This window comes from Bidens hawaiensis, unplaced genomic scaffold (assembly GCF_021521415.1).
Source record: "Bidens hawaiensis isolate Kalapana, Puna unplaced genomic scaffold, B.hawaiensis_p1.1 tig00013428_1, whole genome shotgun sequence".
Taxonomy (NCBI): domain Eukaryota; kingdom Viridiplantae; phylum Streptophyta; class Magnoliopsida; order Asterales; family Asteraceae; genus Bidens; species Bidens hawaiensis.
The window spans coordinates 203,547-227,962 of NW_027492139.1; the positions used below are offsets into that span (position 1 = coordinate 203,547).

Consider the following 24,416-nt stretch of genomic DNA (forward strand, 5'->3'; position numbering starts at 1 on the left):
CATGATGTTTCACATTTCATCAACTTTATATGTTAGTTCAAGTATGATATGCACAAAGTGGATGTAATAAATAGCTGTAATCTGTTATGTATTAAAACTTAGTTCCTGACGAACCGATTTTTGGCCTGCTATTGTACCATTGCTTTTCCAAATCAGCCGTCTTGAATCCTTAAAAGAGACATAGATGGGCATTTATGTTATCAATATAGAAACGAGTATACTATAAGCTTTTATTTCGTAAGTTGCTACGTTTTTACCGCTTAAGTTTACATTGCTATATTTTTGCCCGTTTAGCTTTATATTACTATATTTTGACCGGCGTTAGTTTATATTGCTACGTTTTTACCGTTTAAGTTTATATTGATATATTTTGGCCCGTTTAGCTTTATATTACTATATTTTGACCGGCGTTAGTTTATATTGCTAAGTTTTTACCGTTTAAGTTTATATTGATATATTTTGGCCCGTTTAGCTTTATATTACTATATTTTGACCCGTTTAACTTTATATTACTATATTTTGACCGGCTTCAGTTTATATTGCTACGTTTTTATCGTTTAAGTTTATATTGATATATTTTGGCTCGTTTAGCTTTATATTACTATATTTTGACCCGCTTCAGTTTATATTGCTACGTTTTTACCGTTTAATTTTATATTGCTATATTTTGGCCCGTTTAGCTTTATATTACTATCTTTTGATCGGCTTCGGTTTATATTGCTACGTTTTTACCGTTTAAGTTTATATTGCTATATTTTTTGGCCCATTTAGCTTTATATCACTATACTTTGAGTGTCCTTGAAATGAGCCTGTGATTTCAACAAAAAAAACCATTGCAACATTTTCACTTTCAAAGAGTTAAACAAAAACATACTATCATTAAAATATAATAACTACTGAAAATAAATAAAAACTGTAGAAACAAGTTTATTTCGTACATAGTCTCAAATAAGTAGTACCAACAAAACTGCTAAGCCTCCAATTCGATTCAAAAATCATCCTTCTCTTTCAAATAAAGACTCGTCTTCCTACGAAAAATTAATGTAAGTACCTTACTAACAAACACTAGTTATTAATAAGTACAAACTGACCTTTTTTTTCGGGCATCCGCTGATGTAATGACCCGGTTGCTTGCAGTATGAACAAGCTCTCTTTTTTGGTGCTTCCAAGGAAGACTTGATTCTAGTTTCACTTTTAGGACGACCCTTAGTATTTGTTTTTACTTGTGGATCACAAATAGAAATTTGAGGCATCAAGTTTACTTGCGAACTTCCTACGTTAGAGTTTTGTATAGTAGTTTCCAGTTGTTCAGAATTTGTTCGAACACTTTGTTCTTCTAAAAAGTTCATCAAGATGGAATATAGTTTCTTTATCTCAGATGGGGAATCTCTTGCATATTCGATTGCTTTTCTAAAGTTTGATTGAACACACCATAGAGTTAACGCACTGACTTCATTTTCACTATGTATGTCTTCAAGCCCAATTTTGTGATTATCAGACTTATACCTAACATCAAGTGTCCACCTGGGTAAAATATAATGATCAGGAAGGGTTTCAACATTTCTCTTCTTCAACACATATAATATATGCTTGCATAATATCCCATATGTTTCGAACTTTGCACATGAACATGTTACATCTATCTTATCTGAGATCCGAAAGTTAACAATTCTCCAGTGTAGTTTGTCAATATTGAGTTGTCCAACCTTATATTTGATCTCTTCTAAATTTTTGCTTATCGTAACATGGATTAAATTAAGAGTAGCTCCGGTCCATTCTTTCTTGAATACATCAAAGAACTTTCTAGTGTAACGTTGACCTGCTTTTTTCTCTATCATATTTACAGAAGAAAGATTTGGCTTGGAGTCCGATGGTCCTGAAGTCTTCATCATCTTCAGAACCCCTTCGACACGCAACAGCTTTATCATACTGGATTACAAATTCATTTAACATCGTATTTGAATTCACAAATCCATCAAAAAACGAATGTATGCTCTCACTTCTTCCACTTGATGTCATGTAAGCAAAAAAACAATCTTTCAAGAAGGCTTTAGCCCAATATCTGCGTTGCTTATACATCTCTGTTATCCAACTACCATTGTCAAATTGGTATTTACCACATAAAATTTTTCAATTGGTTTCAAATTCTTCAATTGTATTACTCTTTACCCACCGCTTGTATGGATCTTCAATGTCACTATAACGAGCTGTAAGTGATCCAAGATGTTCGATTTGATGTTTCTTTATATTCCATGAGCAAAACCGATGTCGTGTTTTAGGAAAAATTGTTTTGATTGCATTTCCAATAGCTTTGTCTTGATCAGTAATTATTGCCAATGGGTGCTTATCAAACATGCACTTTAAAAATGTTTGAAATAACCATTCAAAGGTATCTTGTTTCTCATTCTCCAACAGTGCACCGGCAAAAAGTATGGATTGGCGGTGATGATTCACCCCGACAAACTGAGCAAATGGCATTTTAAATTTGTTGGTCATGTATGTGACATCAAACACAATAACGTCCGCAAATTTTATATACGAGTCTCTTGATCTCCCATCTTCCCAAAAAATATTTCTAGGAGACCCATCATCACATAAGTCCACAACAAAATAAAGGTTGGGGTCTTCTAACAATTTGTCTTCGAAATGTTTAATAATGCTGTAAAACTCCTTACCTCTGTATTGTTTCCGTTGTTCATTCAAGATATCGGCACATTGTTTTGACGTGACATCATTTTCACCTGGATTTTTCATGGTATTTACGACCTTCTTGATTTGACAAGGTCTCAACCCGGATTGACCAAGTTTCAACATTAGAGATTTGCAAGCCATTGAGCGGTGAAACTTTCCATGAGACCTGTGCTTCATTACTTTGGTTGGAGTTGCAGTTAGCTCATGGTTGTGTGCATCATTAAATCATCCACTAACCATTACCATCATTACCAATTGAAATCCTAAGATACGCTTCACATCCCGTCCTTAAATCTCTATGACGTTTCACAGCATCTCCCCCAGAATTACCACGCTTCAAATCTTTAAAACCCTCTTTGTTGCATACATATTTCAATCGATAAGCCACATTTGTTGTCCTATTCTTAAAAGGCGAACATTTGCTTATTCCAAATCCATGTAAAAACGCATATCTATTATAGAAAGTATATGCGTCATCAGGAGTATCAAAAACCTGTCCGATTACTTCAGTTGTTATTTCTTTTTCAACTCCAAAATCCAGGTACACGTCTTTTGTTTGCTCTACTTCAACATCGGAACCGCTATTTATGGCCAAATACCCATTTGCATCAATATGTTCAATCAAATTTGTTTCGTGATCTTCCTTCTCTGATTGAAATTCTAAATCCATTAAGGCGTGGACGTCCTGTATCAACAAAAGCGGGATTTCAAAAAACATAATGCTAATAATCAAAACATTAATGAATACATATCTCATAAAAAATCATCGGATCATATTAGTCTTTAGTCTTTATTACTGAATAGTAGGTCAAGAACTTATTAAGATTGATTAACTACTATGTTGATCTTACTTATTGATTTAAGAACTGAATGATTAATTGTTGCACGCCATAATCAAGAACCTGGTCAATTATTTGAAAACCTAAAATTTAAGAATCATTCAAGAGCTATATGAAATAGAAATGCCGTCAAATCTGAATGATTAATTGCTGCACGCCCTGCTGCATCCATCTTCGTCTTGTTATTTTCCGATCACCACATACTGGAATGACCTAGGGTTGTTGTTGGGTTTGCAATGAAGCAGCTGAGAGAGATGTGATTGCATGTACGTGTTTCTATCTCTTTTAGTTTTAGGGTTTTTTAACATCAAAACTACGTAGTTTTGATGTGTTTTTCGTGTAAGGTTAGGCAGTGGACAGCACCGTATTCACTTTCTCCATATGTATATGTAATATAGGGTGTTTTATGCTAAATTCATAATTATATTATCTAAATTTACTAGTGAGAGGTACGAGGTTCAAACCTCACTATAACCAATTTATGTGAAAGATATGAGGGATGACCCTAGCTTGCTAGGGTTCGAGTTCTGATCTCACCCGGTTTTATCGGCTCCTCGCTGTCGTGCTGTTTGGGGTCGGGTTTTATCCGGAGAATCCCTTAATTATAGGTTGACCGCTAGGGGCTCCGTCCGTCCAGACTCGTAGCCGGCTCGGGCTACCTTTAGCCAATGGGGACCGTGTACAGAGTATCCGACGTTACTTAGTTGGTCGTTACAAAAAAAAATCAATCATAAATGCATATAAAGTAATTATTAAGTGACAATAAACAAGACATAATATTTGCAATGTGAGCTCAAGCTTTGAGAATTCAACTTCAAAACAAGTGAAACTCTAGTTTTCGTAAATTATGTAAGTTAGGGTCATCACTCATGTTCAAGCTTATGCGAAGTAGTGCCAACAAATTAACTTATAGGAAAAGAAAATTATTATTATTAAATAAGAATTACAAGAGGGTGAAACCATCAAATTAAGCTAATGTTTCAACCAGGAGTAAGTGTCTGACCACTGACCATAGCCACCAAATCTGCTTTTTTGACCCACACGTGCATCTTAATTCTTAATTCTCCTTTGAAAATTCCACTAACTTCCATTTTCAACATTCTTGACTATTTTTTTCAAACATATATATAACCAACCAACTCTCTTTTACAACTTCAACCCAATACCACCTTAATAATAATATTTGCATCTTACTCTTAACATTAACACTAGCCACTGTTTTAATTAATGGATTCTTCAATATATTACAACACTTCAAATTATAACCAATACCTTCCCTTCAATGAGAATAATTCCCAAGAGATGCTTCTCTATGGAATGCTTCCTGACTCATCTTACCCTGACCATATGACCACATCTGGTGTAGCCGAAAGACGGGTTACCGAGGGGTTCGTGCGCGGAATTGGGGAAAGTACGCGGCCGAAATAAGGGACTCGACACGAAATGGTGCTAGGGTATGGTTGGGTACATTTGATACACCAGAAGAAGCTGCTTTAGCATATGATCAAGCCGCGTATGCCGCGAGGGGTTCACTGGCTGTTCTTAACTTTCCAGTGGAAACCGTGTGCGAGTCGCTTCGAGCAATGGATTACGGGTTTGAGGAAGGTGTCTCGCCTGTTTTAGCGTTGAAGCGGAGTTATTCCATGAAAAGAAAAGCCGCCATTAGAGAAAAGAAAAGGAAGGAAATGAAGTTGGATGAAGATAATAATATTAATAATAATAATAATAATGTGGATGTGGTGGTGTTTGAAGACTTGGTTGCCGATTACTTGGAAGAGATTTTGAGTTTGTCTGAGAGTACTTCTGGTTATGGTGAGAATCAGCAAGAAGATTATGAGTACAGTAGATACTATAATTAAGCTCAGTGTGTATGTGAGAGATCTTATTGGTTGTCATGGATATTGTTTTTTAACTTTTCGTATGTTTGTTTGTAAAGTTAAGTAGTTGATTTAGTCAGTATTTTATGTGGTGGGATGTTCTCTCACATGACATGTTTGTTATTGGACCTGGATAAGGAAAATTAGTAAATGAGAAAAGACCAAAGTTTTATATCATTTTTTTATATATGATGTCCCCAACATCGCCAACAGCCAATCACATAGCCGTCACAGATACATGTACGGCGGAAAAAAGATAAGTTTTATTTTTATGTGTTTTTAAAAGCACCGTTTGAAACAATTTCGAATATTAAGCAAGTTTTTTTTTTTTTTTTTTTTGTTTGTAAGAAAATGTCAACCGTTTATATTAATTTTGACATTTCAAATATGACTTGTTTAGGAAAATTATAAATAAGAAAAAACCCATCACTTTGAAAAATTCTTCCTTAAGTCAGATTTCAAACCAAAAATCATAGGCTAAACTTTAACCATTACTCAATACCCATTGAACACTAGAAGCCAGACACGTAATACATTTTCTATTGTTGAGAAATACTTAGGAGAATTGAACTACGTATGATTGGCATATGTTTAGTATACTATATGAGATAGTAGTATAGTGCCGTTTAAGTAATAAATTAGAATACAAAATATAAAACTCATATATAGTATTTCTTTTTGGGATGATCAACCTTGTGTGAGCTCGACAAGCTTGTCCGATTTCTTAAGAAAGTTAAAGGCGTTTTTTTGGTGTGTGGAATTGAGCACAAGAGCCGATTTCTTGCTCCGCGAGAAATGGTACAATTGAGAGATAGATCTCATCCCTCTTACGTCGTCTTAAGCTCTTAATATTCACCATGCAAACGGGTTATTTAATGTTGAATGAAAAAAAACAGTGAATTCAATTTTACGAAATAAAAGTAGAAAAGTTTTTATACTTATATTTGATGTTTGATGATGTAAATAATTGTTCACAATGAATAGTAACATTGATATGAAAGTGTTCAAAGATTGAATCATTTAGATGAGATATAAAAATTGAGAAATTGATGAGCGTTTTTACCATACTATGAATAATTTGATCAGCTAGACTAAATATGGTTCTAACAAATGCATGTATTACATGTATTGTAATGTATTAAGAGAATTTTGATTTGGAATTCATTTTATATTGAAAGATATATGAAATGAGCCCCAGTTAGAAACCAAGAGACTTTTTTGATTAGATGTCTGACTCGTCAACATGTTAACATATCAGCTAAATAATCATAATTAATTACACTGAAATATGACAGTCAAGTTTAGTTATTTATATGTGTTGGGACGTCTAAGTTATAGTAGCTCGATCATAAACTACTTGATATCAAATCGCTAAAAGCTATGATATGTGTAGGGTTCTTATGCGGACGACATGATGTCCTATATGGGGTAAACGTATCATAGAGAAAATTTTATAATAATTTAATAAATTTTTTACAAAATTTCATATTCAATATTCTATTCTATTTACCTATATATTTCCGATTCTATAAGATAAAAATGACGATTTATCCACACTTAAAGGGTACTTAAATCCACACTCACTCAAATGAGTAACGTTTGAATTTGTATTTGTAAAAGTACTAAAAAAAATTCAACAAAGAAAATGTTGACTGAAATAGAAAGTAACTTTTGCAATGATGTGATTTTGTGTTCACATATGCTGATCAAAAGTTAATCTCAAATGCAGCCTAACCAACCCTACCAAAGATCATTGTCCCACAGTGTAGTTACTGTTTCAAATCACAAAAACTGACTGCCACAGTGAAGTGAAATCATGGTACTGAGAGAGTATGACCTAGTTAGCCACCTTAACTACTTTTTTGACCGACACGTGCGTGCGTCAACAAATTCCTTTGAAAATCCCACTAACTCCCAATATATCAACTTTATATTATTTTCATACAATAATCCATTTGTCTGCCTATACCTATATATATAACACCTTCTCGAACATATACTTACATGCACCAACTTAAACTTGCATGATATCAACCCAACATCCAAATATTAATATGGATTCTTCATTCTACACATACACTTCAAACGAAATCCTCCCTTTCAACGAAAACGACGCCGAAGAAATGACTCTTTTCGGAATGCTAGCCGAGTCCTCTTACCACGATCACGACTTGTCGAATCAGACCACAACTAGTCCACCACAAAAGATTAACTACCGAGGGATCCGCCCTCGGAGTTGGGGCAAGTACGCAGCGGAAATAAGGGATTCGACAAGAAACGGGGCTCGGGTTTGGCTAGGTACGTTTGATACACCTGAGCAAGCTGCTTTGGCATATGACCAAGCTGCATTTGTGGCTAGGGGTTCAATGGCGGTTTTAAACTTTCCGGTTGAGACGGTTTATGAGTCTCTTAGAGCGATGGATTACCGGTTTGAGGAAGGGAGTTCGCCGGTTTTGGCATTGAAAAAGAGTCACTCCATGAAGAGAAAAGCTAAGAGGATTAATAAAGATCATGTGTATGATGACAAGAATGTGGTGGTGTTTGAGGACTTGGGTGCTGATTACTTGGAAGAGATTTTGAGGTTGTCTGAGAGTTAAACTGGTTCTTGTTGAGATCGAATCAATGTGACTAGAATAATATACAGTTGATCGAACACCAGTGGCTAGCTCACTAGCTCAGTGTGTTTGTGTGCTTGTAACTTTTGTTTATCATGCGTCTTTCAACGTTTTCTTTTTTTTCTTTTTTTATGATTGTTTTGTTGTAAAGTTAACTTAAAGGTAATGGATTTGTCAATTTGTTACTATTGATCCTTGGATAACACGTGTCTACCACCTGCCTTTTGTTAATATGTTATTAGATGTTTCATGAAATTAAACACTAGTTTTTATAATATTGACCAAATATTTTTATTTTTTAAACTAATTTCAGTTTTAAATTAAATATATAGGAAGCCTGCTAATTATAAAGGAGTTGTGTGTACAAAGGTTGTGTGGAATGTGGGTATTTAAAGTGTTAAAAGAGTTGTAATTTCTGAATCAAAGCGAATTTTAATTATTATGTGGATTAGACTTATTATAGTAGTTGAATCATCCAAAGGTTTGCTGACTTTCTTTTTATGTTTGTTTATCTATATGCCAATTTTATGTTAAGGTGTCTGAAAAATCCGTTAAATGTTTAAACCTTAAAGTTCATGATCAATTTTTTTTAAACGATTAAAAATATTTGTACATTGCGGGGTTCAAACCCCATACCTCCTATATAACACCTAAACAAAGTGGGAATGACTTTAAAGTTCAAACTAATACGGTGATTAATAATTAAAAAAATCATTATATAGAATGAACAAACTTAATTTTTAGAAATGACAATCTTAAAATACGTATTGTCTCTATGCGTCTATGACTATGAGTCTCTAAGATATAAGGAGAGAAACGATGTTTGTTAGTATGTAATTCGGGCACTATAACAGTATTTCAAGTCTTGAGTGTAGAATTTAAACTGGATCGAGGTGGTCAACCCGAACCACAAAAAAGCAAGACATGGTCACAAGAAGCAACTTTAGTTTTTCATTCAAGTATTTGGAAGGAAGTTATGACTTTTGACTTTGCTTTAACATCTGGGTTTATGGCATAGTAAAAGTCATGGGAGTAAGTTTTAAGTGATTTTATAAATGTTATGGAGTAATGAAGAAGAGGTTACATCTTCCATTACCTCCACCGTCAATTTTTCATTTATTGCTTTGTTAATTATAAAAAGAAATTTGTGATTCTAAACTTTTTAGTTTATTAAAATTTGGTTGTAAATTACATATAGTGCCGGTGTTCAATGTATCGTTGGTTCACATGTCATGATAGTTGTGTGATTTTATTTATTCCTTTACATTTGTATTATCAGAATTTATTATTACTGTCAGATTCAATGGATAGCTCTATTTATTTTATTTATATTATTATCCAATCATGATCCATTCACCATACTATCCCAAAACAATAGGTAACAAATGCAAATAAATCCACCATTATGATTGGCTAGTTGCTATATTTTATTGTTACTGTTTTTAACTTGTAGTGTGAACAAGGGTTAGTGCGTGATTAATTTACATTATAAGAAAAATGCAAATCTGATATCAAACACTTTTAGTCCAACTAAATAGCCCCCAAAGCCATCAATTTTTTTTCTTTTTGACTCAAACGTGCATTTGAAAATCCCACTAACTCCCACTTTTATTGTTTTTCTTCACATATAATAAGGACCGTACCTTTGCCGGCCTATAAAAGCCCACCTCCACTCAGACCAATTTGCTAATCAATATTACGACGACACAAAAAACTTATAATCACATCACTTGTATATATATATGTATAGTTAGCTTCAATAATCCAGTCTTCAATTACACACACCCTCGATGAAATGATTTGTGGGAAACGGCTATCGTTAGAATCATTAGACCGAAACATGCACTTCGTGTTTAGTTCACAAGATTAGCTATAAAGGATACGTCAAATCTCTTGTAACTTCAAGTGCCATCAAGATTTGTGGTATAATAATCCACTATTTGTGTTCATGTATTTGATTGATTTTATGAATATTCATTGGATTCATAAGTACTCGTTTCCTGTCTTGTTAACGTATATTATCCCGTTAAGGTAACTGGAACCGGACACCTTAGACTATCAGTTAAATATCTAGAAAAATTTGTTAAAGAAATCACAAAATTATGGAAAATCGTATTTATCCATGATTTTTAATGACGGGAAATAATAAATGAACAATTTACTAAGTTAAAATTTGCGTAATTTCTGCACTTTCTACTCTCAAACATGATCTTGATCACTTGAACTCTTCAGTGTTTGAAAAAGAAAAAAAAGTTGCGAATTTGTTTTGCTTTAAACAAATGTTAAGACTAACGTTTGGTGATCAAACCACAACTTGTTTCTATTGGATTTGGAAGTTTTGAACTTTGAAAGAAACTGTGTAGAGACTTCTTAAGTCAAAATAAACTTCAATTTTGTTTGAACTTTCAAAGTTGTTACTTCTATTATGTACAAGTCATTTGCCTTCCAAACAACTTGTGCTTGTGTTACCTCAACCTAGTTATGTTGGGATTTTAAAAAAATGTGGATGCTTTTGTACATGTTGATGACACTCCAATAATTTCCTTAAAAGTATTATAACAATAAAGCCGGTACAGAAGAAGTCAACATCATAGCATTGTTATATTCCAACTAAAGTCATGGGAAATTTGCATTCAGTATGACCATTATTACTCAGTAGTCCAGTTGTGATTAGAGGTGTACCAAAAAAGAGGTCCGGAACCGGTTAACCGGAAACCAACCGGACCGGTTAGTTTCTAAAACCGGTTTCTGCCAAGCCAAACCAAACCAAACCGCCGAATCATATAGTGGTTTGGTTATTTCACAATCAAAACGGTTTTTTTTTGTCTTAAACCGGTTGGTTAAAACCGAATCGAACCGGTCGGGATCAATTTGACTAGTTCTATGCTTAAACCGGTTTCTAAACGGTTTCTAAATCAAGCCGGTTTGGGTCAACCCGTTGTGAACATGCAAAACTCAAACCGGTTCGGTTTGGAAAAAAAAACCGGTTTTGTACACCTCTAATTGTTAACTTGTGATTATATATTAGTGCCACTATGCCAGTATGTCACAAAAAGTTGCTTTTCAAGACTCAAAGAGTGTACTCATGGGCCGGCCCATATATGTTGATGTTCAAATACATTTACCAAGTCCAGTTGTGATTGTTTTAAAAAAAAAACAATATATGATTATATGATATGATAGAAAACAACACATATCCGTCCACACTTCTGCAACATACCTAAAATGTAACATAGGAAATTTTGTTTGCACTTCCTAAAAGAAAAACCATTTTGTACTAACTAGTACTTTCAGGTCCACATGTCGTTTTTTAGTTGGTTGATGGTTGTTATTGCGTGAATTTCGCTGGGAAATCACAAATATCATTTAAATCACGTAATTTTCATTGGTGTTGAGGTGTCAATATCCTATTGGCTCCCACTTCTAAAACTGTACAAATTTCATATACTTGTAGAAGGTCAGGTGGATCTTTTTCTTTTGTTAAGTGACTATTTAGATAATATTTTGCTAATTGTTGTGGGTTAGGACTTAGGTGATAGGTAATCTTTTAATATTTTTGTAACATTTACGGATAAGGTAGAAAGAAAAACATGAGCATTTGAGGAAATCTGGTATAGGTTGCAGTCTCACGAATTTTTGGTGCCACAAAAACAAGTCACGTGACGAAAGAAACAAAACATTTGACAAAAAGTTGCCAGTAATCATTAACAGATTAACTGAGGCATCATGCATGATCAAGTTAGATAAGTAGATGTGCTGCTTCTTCATAGATTCACCAATTCTAGATTTATATAGGAATTTTGAAAAAATATGTAATTTTAATTGCGTAAAGTTTATTTACAATGGTTTAGTTACACAAATAAAGTCATGACATGTCCAAATGGATATGTCCAAATGGATATCGACACATAATAGTTTACATCAATCAAAATCAACAAAATGAATATTGAAACCGGTTCTGAAAATATTGACACAGGTATGACGCTATTCGTAGGTATCTATTCGGTTCACCTTGATCGGGACCTGAAACATATTCCGATATCATTCCGATAATGTCGACGTCGGTAGCGATGTTATTCTGTTCGGTTCCCAAGGTACCACTACGGTACTTGCACTCCGTATAGTCTACAACTCAATATTTAATGCCATGTATAACGATAAAAGGGCATCATAATCACATATTTATTTTAGAAAAAAAAAATAATAACAAACGCAAATTATTAGAGAAAAATAGAATTACTAAAAAGAATGGGTCAAAGCTATATTTTATTTATAGCAAAGGGGTGAAAGTGAAAATTAAGAAAGAAAAAGAAGCAATGTTTATGCAGTCATGTTTTAATCCCTTGTAAACACTGTTCATAACTTTTAAATTATTTACGATGTTAATTTAAAATTGGTCTAACTATTAGGGGTGTTTACGGTCCGGTTTTCACGGTTTTTAGGTCAAACCGTAAACCAAACCATTAGTAACGGTTTTTATTTTTGTAAACCAAAACCAAACCGTTGAACTCTTAAACCGAACCGAAACTAAACCGTCTGTAACGGTTTGGTTCCGGTTTGGTTTCACGGTTTAGACTTGTTGGGCTTTTATCCAAGATGTTCAAAATAAGCGATTTTAACATAATAATTAACAAAACCTACATACATAAGGGATTTGAAAAGAAACATAGATGATCTCAACATTGGTGACATAAATCAAAATCTATGAGTATAAACAGATTATAAAGATTTCATAACATTAGCATATAGGATTTACAATGTTAGAAACCTGCAAATTAAAAAACACATTGAGGAGGTCTACTTACTGTATTGATAATTGAGAATGAAAAACAAGTTTTCTTACTTTAACTTAAGTAGAGCTAAAACAATTATATTTATTCATTTGTCTAATACATATATGTGTATATATGAAATATTTCGAAACTTTAATATAAGAATTTCCTACGGTTAGGTCCGGTTTTATATGATTGGTTTTTAAAATAAACCGTTAGTTACGGTTTGAAAGTATTGAAACTGACCGACCATAAGTTAGCTTAAAAAACCGACCGTAAAACCAAACCGATGACCGGTTTGGATGGTTTCACGGTTTGAAACCGAACCGTGAACACCCCTACCAACTATTAAACCAGTTTACAAGAGTTTAACATCCGGTATAGCTGTGAAAAGATAAATTATTGTTGAAATGTAAAGTCAGCCTTTTGCATTAGATAACTACTTTTTTATATTTCTGTTTTTGTTGTGGAATTTGGTTATTAGTTAATAGTGATAATTTAATAAAATAACATACATTGGGCAGCAGCATAATATAAGGGAAGAAGTTTGGTCAGCCTTTAAAAGGTGTGAAGTCGACAAATCGGAAATCGCTACGGCATGGCACGTCCACGGGCCACGCCTTCTAGATCATTTTAAAAGATAATAATAATAATAATTTACATCGTATTACTTTACTTTAAAACAATAAACAAATACTTTTGGTTTCATAGAACATGGGAAAGTAAACCATGTGATTCCATGTGTCATGTGAATACAAAGAAAAGAAAATGATATGTTATTTGACAGATCCTGCCAAATTCAAACCTTCTCGAATCACAACCGCATATTAATTTATAGGTATAAGTTATGACTGGGGTGAGCACGTCACTAGTTATGTCAGGCTGAGGGGTGTGGGGGGCGCGAGTGAGGGCTCCAGCCAATAATATTGTGACGTGTGGCAGAGAGAGAAACTTGATAAGATGGGTGTTGGTTGTGGTGCTCGCGCCCCGGGCCCTGGTGTGGAGGGGCGCGAGAGGGGGCGCGAGCGGTTTTTTTTTATTTTTTTATAAATGTATTAAAAAAACGTATTATTAAAAAAACTCATAAATTATTTAAAAAAACACACATTAATTAAAAAAACACATTAATATCTAAAAAAAAATTAAAGTACTAAAAAAAAACATTATTCTTATTCTTCGGCTTGGTCTTCTTCGATCAACCTCTTCCGGATACGTTCCTTTTGTTTTTCCATCAGCATTTTGGTCGACCGGATTTAGGTTACTGAAGTCTCTTGTAAGGAAGTCCAAATCTCTCATTCTTTTTTTTTCCTTTTTGTCATTAGAGACCACCTCCATGGTTTTGTTGAACAGATTAGTAAACAAGCCGACAAATTTTCTGATTTCGGTCCACCGACCCGAAATCATATCGGCGTTCCGCTCTGTACTCCCAACGAGCGAATAGAACGTCTCCCTAACCTTTGTCCAAAAGACCTTGCTATTTTGGTAGTCCGCTGCAAAATGCATAAATAAATTTGTAAGTCATTTAACTTTTTTATTTAACTTTTTTATTAAAAATCATTTTTAAAAACGTTAAAACAATTACCGCAACGCCGATCCTCAGAAATGACTATCCAAGCCCGACACAGGGCTTCCTTCTCATCCGATGACCACGGAGTGGTTTTCCGTTTCGTCCTTCCAGTCGAAGCCGAACCCGACCCGTCCGTTGCAACTTGTTTTTTCCGGTGGACGCGTCTTCTTTGTCCCGCAGCTTCACCTTCTGGTTCTTGTGTCTCCGGAACAACAAAGTTAGGAGACGGTTGTATGTTGGATGGTTGAAAGCCGGATGATTGTTGCGACCCCGAATAAAACATCGGTTGGTCCGGTGCCGACCATAAATCGTCGTAACTGTAATCTGAATCTAGGTTTGGGTACCAATTTCCAGCCATGTTTTTAAAAAAAGGTTTGGAAGATGGGGTGATTTTGGGTTTTTTTTGAGGTTGTGGTAAGTATTTTATGTGATTTTGGGTGTGGTATGTGATATTGGGTTGATATTGGTTTATATAGAGAAATTTTTTTTTTTTTTTAATAAACATAAAGAGCCCAACGGCTCTATTCTTCATCCCAACGGCTCTTCACGCATTCCCAATACCCCTTTACGCCTCTGCCCTCCCGCTAGCGGCCTTGCGCCTGCTTTGAAAGCCGTGCTCGCGCCCCTCTCGCGCCCCTCTCGCGCCTCGGTGGTGTGGTGCTCGCGCCCCGGGGCGCGAGCGGATGGGCTCACGCGCCCCCTCTCGCGCTCCACACCCCTCAGCCTCATAACTAATAACTAAACCATAACTGATATAATTAAATCGATTTTAACTGATAACTGATATAACCGGTGAGTCGGTTTAATGAATTTTTAAAAACAATAAAATGCAGGTCATCTTTAGTTAAAGATATCGTTTTTGAAAACCGCCATAAAATCCGTCTTTGGCTTCGACTTGTTGTCGCAGGAAATAGTTCAAACGTCTCTGGGGCCCAATGCAATATTCTTGGCTGCCGGAGTCAGAGACACCAAAAACGATGGTTTCTTTGTTATTACTGATGATGAGGGTAGCAACCACAGATCTTCAAATAATCAGGCGGCGGCAATGATAAAGCGAGGCGCTCTCCGCTTGTTTATCACCTTCTCTTCACACAGACCACCTACAACTTCAACAATGGAACAATCATTTAAATTAGAAAGTAACAAAATGTAAATAAAAGCACGTATTAAGTAATATGTTTGAGAAAAAAAAAAGGTTCATTCCATTTTTTTAAGTCTCTTTAGTCATTACTAATGAAATTATTATTAAATGTAAAAATGATGGAATAAGTAGAAATGATGTTTAGTTGAATTGATTATAGGAATGAAATTTGTGTTAGGATTAAACACACACACGAATCGAACACAAACATGAAAGCAATAAACAAACACGAGAATTTTACGTGGTTCGGTCTAAACTAACCTACGTCCATGGGTGGCAACTAGGTATTTCTTTTATTGAGTGACAACGATTACAAGTACATAACATCAAATATATAGAGATACACTTAGAGTTTGTATCTTATTAAACAAGAAATTCAAACCGGGCCGGGCTTCGGTCTGGCCACCCTACACCCGCCTGCCCTTTAGAATTCAAATAATTAACCGGGCCTAAACAAAAGGCCTATGAACCCAACAATTTGTTCATAAAAGATTTGTTGATAACCATTTGAATTAAAATGAACATATTAACCCGCGTAAGTTCTTAAAAAAACAACGATGATAGCTTGATCGTGTGAGTTAATGTGTCGAATTTGTGTCTTATCTAGAGGAACATAAGTTGACATGTAGTCGTGTGACACAACACCACATGTGACGGTGGGCTCCTCGTCGTTTTAGTAAAAAGAATAAATGATAATTGTGTGAGAACTGTAATCATAGCATTCACTTATAAATACTCCCTTATAATGTGAGGTGTGGACTCATTCTTTCCATGCTTATCACTAGACATTCTCTTACTTATTTTCTCATGAAAAGCTTGGACACGGGATGCGTATCTTGTAACGAGACAACAGATGTTGTTTCATGCTTTACGATAAAACTTAAAAAGAAAGCTTCATACCAAACTTTGGGTTACTTTTTGTTGCTAAACTAGTAATTTTAAAATCTAAAAGAAATATTATAATCACAACAAAGATATACACAATTACACATCTAAAAAATGAAAAGAAAAAAGAGTTTAAGTGACACTTTACATAATAGTGATACTTGATTCCACATAGATTTGCACTTTTGCTTTAATGCTAAATGAGGATGACGATGGTGCTTGTCTATTCATTTTCATCAAAGTCCCACTTAATCCGTACCGTTAAAAGCCCCTCTCGATGGTGAGGACCTTCCAACTTGATAAAATAACTTTTAAGGTGTAAATTTCAACACTTTTATAGTGATTTAGATGTTTTATCGCTACCTAAAATTCCTTAACATATTGAGATTGTGGTACGTGTTAGTTGGGATTTATTTTATATATAAGACTTATTTTACTAAATAATATAGTAATTTCTAATATAAAGAGAGTTATTTTATATTTATACTTTTAAAATTTTAATATTTAGGAAACGGATTATGTTAACTTGAGTGTGAAGGTTTCATGATTGCTTGCTTATGGCATAAACCAGTGGCGGACCCAGGATTTTTTGCGAATGGGGTCCCATATTTTCGGTGTTCAAATTTTTCGGGTCGGTCGTTGTTCAGGTCGGGTCGAGGCGAAGAACATAATAAAAAACAATATCATAATAAAACTTTCTTTTCAATCATCACTACCTGAACGGGTCAAAACGGGTCGGGTTGACACATAAACACTTTGTTTTCCCTTTCTTAAACATTTTTGAGATAGAACATAGATCCACCCTTTCATAAGCATGTGTTGAAAACCATTAACTTAAACTAGTGAAAAATAAAACTGATATTTTAAAGTGTTTGAATGTTTCTAAAGAAAACCATGCATAAAGTTGAAAACAATGATATGTGTTTTAGAGGTGTTTGAATGTTTCCAAAGTTATCATTGCAACATTAGCAATCAAATGATTGATTAACACTAAAAATTAACACAAAAAACCAAAAACTGAGCCTTGTAAGACTTGAACCCATGACCTTTCAAAGATAAAACAAGGGACTTTCCACCAGACCACATCAACATTAATAGTATGGGTTCCAAGTATTAAATCTTATGGGGTCCTCAAAAAATTTAATATACCGCTTCTAATAAATTTTTAAAAAACATTGGTGTCCCGGAACCCCGATCCACACTATGTGGGTCCGCCCCTGGCATAAACCATGGCACAATTACATCGTCCATTAATAATAAATTACTACAAGTGAAAATAAAATCAAATGAGCAATAATATGCCCGAAATATCATCCACAAGCCGAGTTCTCTTTGTGTTCTAATTTTTTGTTTTTACTTATTTGATATTGAAACGGTGATATTAATTATCCTTAGCCGGCGGGAGTTTTAAGTTTTGTTATATAAAGTTTTTATATCACCAATATTCGATACACATACATCACTTCATTCATTTGACATTTGAACCTGCTAAATTGTCGGTCTCTTTCTAGATCCAATGCGAATTTAAAGTGTTGAAAGGAACATGTGCATGTAGAATCAATTTAATAAATTAATAAAGGAGAAAACACTTTTTTAATATCTAGCATGGTTTATCAAAGAAAAAAACACGATAGGTAAAATGCTTTGTTTGACCTTGTCAAAACAATTTAAAATGTGTTACTTACATAAAAATGATTTTTTTAAATAATAAATACTGAATATTCTTTCACACCAGAGGTGCAGGCAAGAGGAATCATTAACAAAAATTAAAGAATAAGATAGTATCATATTATAATCATCCCACAAAAATTAAAGAATAAGATATTATCATATTATAGTCATCCCAAACTATTCTTCAAAGTAAAGTTTATTTTAAGTGTTTAACTATATATCACTATTATTACTTCTTTTGCTATATTTATTTATACTACTTTGAGCTAACATTATTTATATTTATTTATTATTTTTCTACATTTCCCATCAAATGGATAAATAGATATCCAATTCAAACCAAACATGATATATTACGTCATCTCAACTATTGAATTTTCAATACTAATTAATTTTATCTAAAACCTCATTAACTAGTAGTTACTTCAAGTATTCACTTAAAAACCTCCCAAATTAATGATCAACAATTTTCCTTATTATTTCTTATACTAAGATTTATAAGCAAGAGAAAGCCAAGGAAAACAGAGGATGATTGCCATAGAATATTTACAACCAGCACTTTACTCATTATACCATCTCTTCACTATATTTACAAAAACATCTACTTTGATGATTGATTCATAGATTCTCCATATTATAATACTAGTGGAAGAAAAAAGAACCATAATCACCATCATCATGACTTAAAAAAAAATCCTCAACTTGAAAAGATTCATTGAACTTCCGCTCTCTCTCTTTCTTCCTGTTGATTCTTTTAGGATTCAAATCAACAGAAGAAAAAACCAGTGTTGATTTCACATCCAGTAGTCGAAATCGCCTCTGTCGTCTAGGTTAGATCCGCCATCGGTCGAGTCTCCCCTCCACTTACAACCCACGGATGCCCTGTAACACAAATACACCAAAACAATATTAGACATCTACATATAAAACCCGAGACAGGATCCACTACAAATAAAATTAACCTATTAATCGCACAAAGAATATGTAATTTATAATTTTGAACTACATTAATTACACTACATAATAACTAATAGTTCAAAAATAATAGAGTTAATGGTCATTTTCATCCCTATGGTTTGCTACTTTCGCCACTTCAGTCCAAAATTTTTAATTTTGTCAATTTAGTCCTCATAGTTTTAAATATTAGCCAATTACGTTCCATCCGTCTAACGGCATCCAGTTATGCCGTTAGTTTAAGGGTATTTTTGTCTTTCTCCTTTTAATTTTGAGTTAATGGTCATTTTAGTCCCTGTGGTTTGATATCTTTGCCAATTCAGTCCAAAGTTTGAAAATTTGTCAATTTAATGTTCAGTTTAATTCAGTTTTTTTTTATTTTTTATGTTTTTTGTTTATAACCCTGAAGAGCATAATTCAAACCCAAACCGATCGAGCAACCTCAAATACTGGTATGCATTTACTCTGTTGACAACAGTAATCATAACCCCCCCCCCCTATATTTAGTTTCTAGACATTTCCTAAAATCTTCTCCATGGTGGAATTCAATGGTAAAGTGGCCAAGGTAATTCTCTGAAACCGAATTATACAGAAAAAACTAAAAATTATTTTGTAGATTAATGTATAATAGTTGATTACGACCCAGATTTTCGTTATGATATGTTAATCTCTAAACCCTAAATATTATGCATTCATCAAAGAAACGATTTTTAGTTTTTGCGCACAATTCGGTTTCACGGAATTGCTTTGACCACTTTACCATTGAATTCTACCATGGGGGAGAGTTTAGGAACCGTCTAGAAACTAAATATGAGAGGAGGGGGTGTGATTATTGTTGTAGATAGAGTAAATGCAGACTTGTTTTGGGCTTGGATAATGCTCGCTAGGGTTATAGAAAAAAACTGACTTAAATTGAAAAAAATTCAAACTTTGGACTGAATTGGCAAAAGTATTAAACCACATGGACGAAAATGACCAATAACTCAAAATAAAAAAGAGAAAGACAAAAATACCCTTAAACTAACGGCATAGCTGGATGCCGTTAGACGGATAGGACGTAATTGGCTAATATTTAAATCTACGAGGACTAAATTGACAAAAATACAAATTTTGGACTGAAGTGGCGAAAGTAGCAAACCACATGGACGAAAATGGCCATTAACTCTAAATAATATGATATAATAATTACACTAGTTATTTTCTATAAATAAATTTAACATACAACACAAACAAATAATATCAAAAAATTTAAAGTTTTGAACTATAATAACTACACTACAAAATAATTACCATAGTTAAAAAACAATAATATAATATTACTCTAGTTATTTATACACGGTAATTATAACTTACTGTGTACTTGTTCTGCAGATAATCGTCTAGACACATCTTTACAAAGCATCTTCCTCAACAAATCCTTCGCCTCTCGCGAAACATTCCGAAAAATCTTCGTCGGAAACCGCAAATTCCCTCTCAAAACCGTGTCAAAAGTATCAGCAGGCGATTCGCCGTAAAAAGGCGGAACACCTGCCAACATTATATACAAAATCACACCCGCGCTCCACACATCCACCTTCTCATTATACTCTCTCCCAGCCAAAACCTCCGGGGCCACATAATACGGCGTGCCTACAATCCCACTCATCATCCCGTTCTCATTCATCCCAAACCACTCCGCCGATCCAAAGTCCGCCAGCTTCAAATTATTCCTCGAGTCAAATAATATGTTATCCGGCTTAATATCACGGTGCGCTATACCTAACTGATGACAATAACTAATCGCCGAAATCAACGGCGAGAATACCGAAGCCGATTCCGGTTCGGAAAACACTCCGGCGCGTGATGAGATGCGGTCGAAGAGGTCCGGTGAGTCGCAGAGGTCAATAACCATGTGTACGTAGTGTTCGTCTTCGTATAGACGGTAGATCTGGACGATGTTGGGGTTTCCGCCGAGGATGTGGAGGATTTTAGGCTCCTTTTGGAGGCATTCGCGGTCGGTAGGATCGGAGAGGAGGCGTTTGTCAATGGATTTGCAGGCGAAGGAGTCGCCGGAGACGGTGGAGTAGCAGCGGTAGACGGTGCCGAACTGGCCGCGGCCGATCTCGTCGGTGAGTTGGTAGTCGTTGGTTATAACTTCCTTCATGTTGTTTGTTAGTTAGTTGGGTGGTTGTTACGGAGAGATGAAGGTGCACAGGTGGGTTTTATAAACGGAAAGATGGGCCCGGATTTGGGTTTACTAGATTCGAATATCCGTATTCGAGAAGGTGAAAGTGTTATTGTTGTGTGTAGTGTGTACTTCTAGCTTTAGGTGTTGTACGTTACTCGTGGTTTTGGATTTTGCTTTTTCCAGGTGGTGTATTTTGGTGGAATATTTTTGTTTTGGGGATAAATTATTGTTAGTATTATGTAAGTCATAGTAAAGTCAAAAACATTCATTAAAATAAAATACATGGCCTTCTTTTGTTTGAAACCATTGCTTGACTTTTTCTTTTTTTTTTTGAACAGCAACCATTCATAAAACTAAAAAGAGAGTACAATACCTTCAGCTGGTAGCTGGAGGAGTCTACAGAAACAAACTAATAAACCCCAAACCATTAAACCAATACGCAAGATAAAGGAGACTTGACCCAATCGTTCCATGAAATCTCCTTGTATGTAGATCTGTACTTTACCCACCCAAAAACGTTTGTCTTGATTTCATCCACAATGAATTGCGTAGAGAGAGTCCCTTTGTTAAATCTCCTCCCGTTCCTTTGTTTCCAAATAAACCATAACGAAGAGGAAATAATTGAACCCAAGATGCGCCTACCCACTTTTTCATCAGGCTCATTCGCCATCTCCAAAAGATACTCGAGAGAATCTAAGCCCATTAAATCCCAGCAACACCATATAGAGATTTCCCTCTCCAAACCTCTTTAGCTCTCGGGCACTCCAGAAAAACGTGCGCAACCGTTTCAGCTGCTAAGTAGCACGACGCATAGTCGGGATGGACTGACCTCAACCCTCTCGCAATTAAATTAACCACTACTGGAATTCTGTTTTGCATCAGTCTCCAAACGAAGCAGCTGATTTTAATTGGAATCCAAGACTCCCAAGTGCAAATGAGGGAGCCATCCCCATACAAATGATCTGCTATCTTTCTTCTCAAATTTTGGACCGAAAACGTACCCGAAGAGTCCCCGAACCATCTCCAACCATCGTCTTTACCTAAATGAAAAGAATAGCATAGTATCATATCATTTAAGTCTTCTACATCAGTCAAGTTTTCAAGAGAGAGAATCCGTTTTGACCAAACCCACTTTACATCCAACAAACCAAGTCCATTTCGAACCACCCTTTCAGAAACTCGACAACCTTTCTTAACCTCCAACTTATACAAATCTGGAAAGACTACTTTGAGTGGGAATCTACATAACCACTTATCAAGCCAAAATCTTGTAATGTTACCGCTACCTACTTCCCTAATGAAGAAACCATTAAGGTTGATACCCAACACCGAAAAGCTTCTATCAATTTTAGAGATTTTTTTCCATGGCCCGCAAATTGACATTTTAGCCATTTTACCATCCGGGTGTAAACGAGTTTTGTGGATAGCATTAATACAATTGACCCACAAAGATTCGTTTTCAGTTCTCCATCTCCACCACCACTTAGCTAATAAAGCCAAGTTCATTAAGTCGAGACCGCCTACACCTAAGCCACCATACCTCTTTGGTTTAATAACCAAGTCCCAAGCTACCCAGTGTATTTTTCTGTTAACCCCCGAGCCTCCCCACAAGAACTTTCTTCTAATACTTTCCAACTCCTCAATAACTTTTCGTGGAGCTAGAAACATAGAAAGAAAGTACAACGGCAGGCTCCCTAACACCGCTTTAACAAGAGTGAGCCTTCCCCCAAAAGACAAAGAACTCGCCTTCCAACCGTTTAATCTATTTTTTACCCTCTCAATTACTGGATCCCAGTGCTTTGTGAGTCCCATGTTTGCTCCAATTGGCAAACCAAGAAAAGTGATTGGAAGTGAACCCACTTGACAGTGAATGATTCTCGCCATCTGATTGAGTTCTGAATCAGTAACGTGGATGCCAAAAAGCTTACTTTTGTTGAAATTTACCTTCAGTCCAGAAGATAAATGAAAACATCTAAGCAACCAAGCCAGATTTATCGTGTCACTCATATTCCAATCACCAACAAACATCACATCATCTGCGTACATCACATGTGAAATGACCGGGCCGTTATTTGGCAGCTGCACACCTTTGAAAAGATTCTGCATAATGGCTGATTTCATGATAGCGTTTAGGCCTTCCATCGCGATTATAAAGAGAAAGGGCGCTAGCGGGTCTCCTTGTTTAACGTCACGTTTAAAAACGAACTCTGCGGTGGGCGAACCATTCACTAAAACCGAAGCTTTCCCGGAAGACAAGCAAGACTTAACCCAAGATCTCCATTTATGCCCGAACCCACGTAATGGTCATGACAATACTATTCATAACTCGTTAGATACGAATAAGTAGCTCTGTAGCCTTAGACAAGGTCGTCCTCGATAGCTTTTAGGGGCCTTGCACAAGTTATAAAAATAAGCCCTCAAAATTAAATGTGTGTATATATATTTTTAAATAGTTGCTTGATTACATATTTTTTTTGATATGAATGATTTTAATAAGTTTAAAATAATATAAATGAATCTCATATTGGGCATGAAACCGATCTGATTAAGCATATCAAATTGTTTTCCGTTTGTACCCGACGATTAAGCACGGGGAGTCGTATTGTATTGTCACTTTTAATTCTTTCCATTAAAAATCCTATTTTATGAATTGTTTATTACTCGAAACTCCATGTTTTACTTATTAAAGTTTTTATATTTTGTTAGAATTGCAAGTTAACACCTTTCATATCATATTTTGTATATATATAGAATTGTTTATTTTTTTAATTAATTACAACTGATTACGCATGAATCTTGTTATAAAAATTTTGAACGGCATGAATCTTGTTAATTACCTAAATAAAAAGTATCTAAAACTTAAATCAACTTTAACATCTCTTGTTTGTATTTCATTTTCCGTTTAAGAGGTACTATTGATATATATGGTAAAGAAAGCATCAAATAATTGTGTAAATCTGAATATGGTTGACGTGGAAAGGAAGAACAGGTTGGGTGACAGAAATAAAGGAGAGTGTACGAAACCGTATGTTGATTGAGATGAAGTAACGGGTGGTTTTTTCGGTTCAGTTGTAGGATCCACAACCAACACATGGTGGTGGCTGCACATCGTAACCACTTACGTCATCTGCCCCTCCCACTTTTCCATTTTTACCCCTTTTTGTTTGCCTTTTTGTAATAATTGTTCGTTAATTTTTTAAATCTTCCGCCCTATAACCATAACAAAGGTATAAAAAC

The 24,416-nt window shown here is 35.0% G+C and overlaps 2 protein-coding genes and 3 pseudogenes across 2 annotated transcripts in view; 3 read left to right on the top strand and 2 right to left on the bottom strand.

The window, feature by feature from the left end:
* Window positions 1–24,416, top strand: part of LOC143544131 (sister chromatid cohesion 1 protein 4-like) — a 240,928-nt gene that overhangs the window by 105,664 nt on the left and 110,848 nt on the right. The window lies entirely within an intron of this gene.
* Window positions 1,040–3,441, bottom strand: LOC143544107 (protein FAR1-RELATED SEQUENCE 5-like; annotated as a pseudogene).
* Window positions 4,393–5,441, top strand: LOC143544108 (ethylene-response factor C3 pseudogene; annotated as a pseudogene).
* LOC143544109 (ethylene-responsive transcription factor 1B pseudogene) lies at window positions 7,093–8,176 on the top strand (annotated as a pseudogene).
* Window positions 18,580–21,369, bottom strand: LOC143544110 (phosphoenolpyruvate carboxylase kinase 1-like). Its single transcript, XM_077036263.1, has 2 exons — window positions 20,366–21,369; window positions 18,580–18,940 (listed from the first exon to the last, which is right to left on the bottom strand). Exons 1-2 carry the CDS (start codon window positions 21,153–21,155, stop codon window positions 18,885–18,887), a joined length of 846 nt encoding a protein of 281 aa, XP_076892378.1. The 5' UTR covers window positions 21,156–21,369; the 3' UTR covers window positions 18,580–18,884.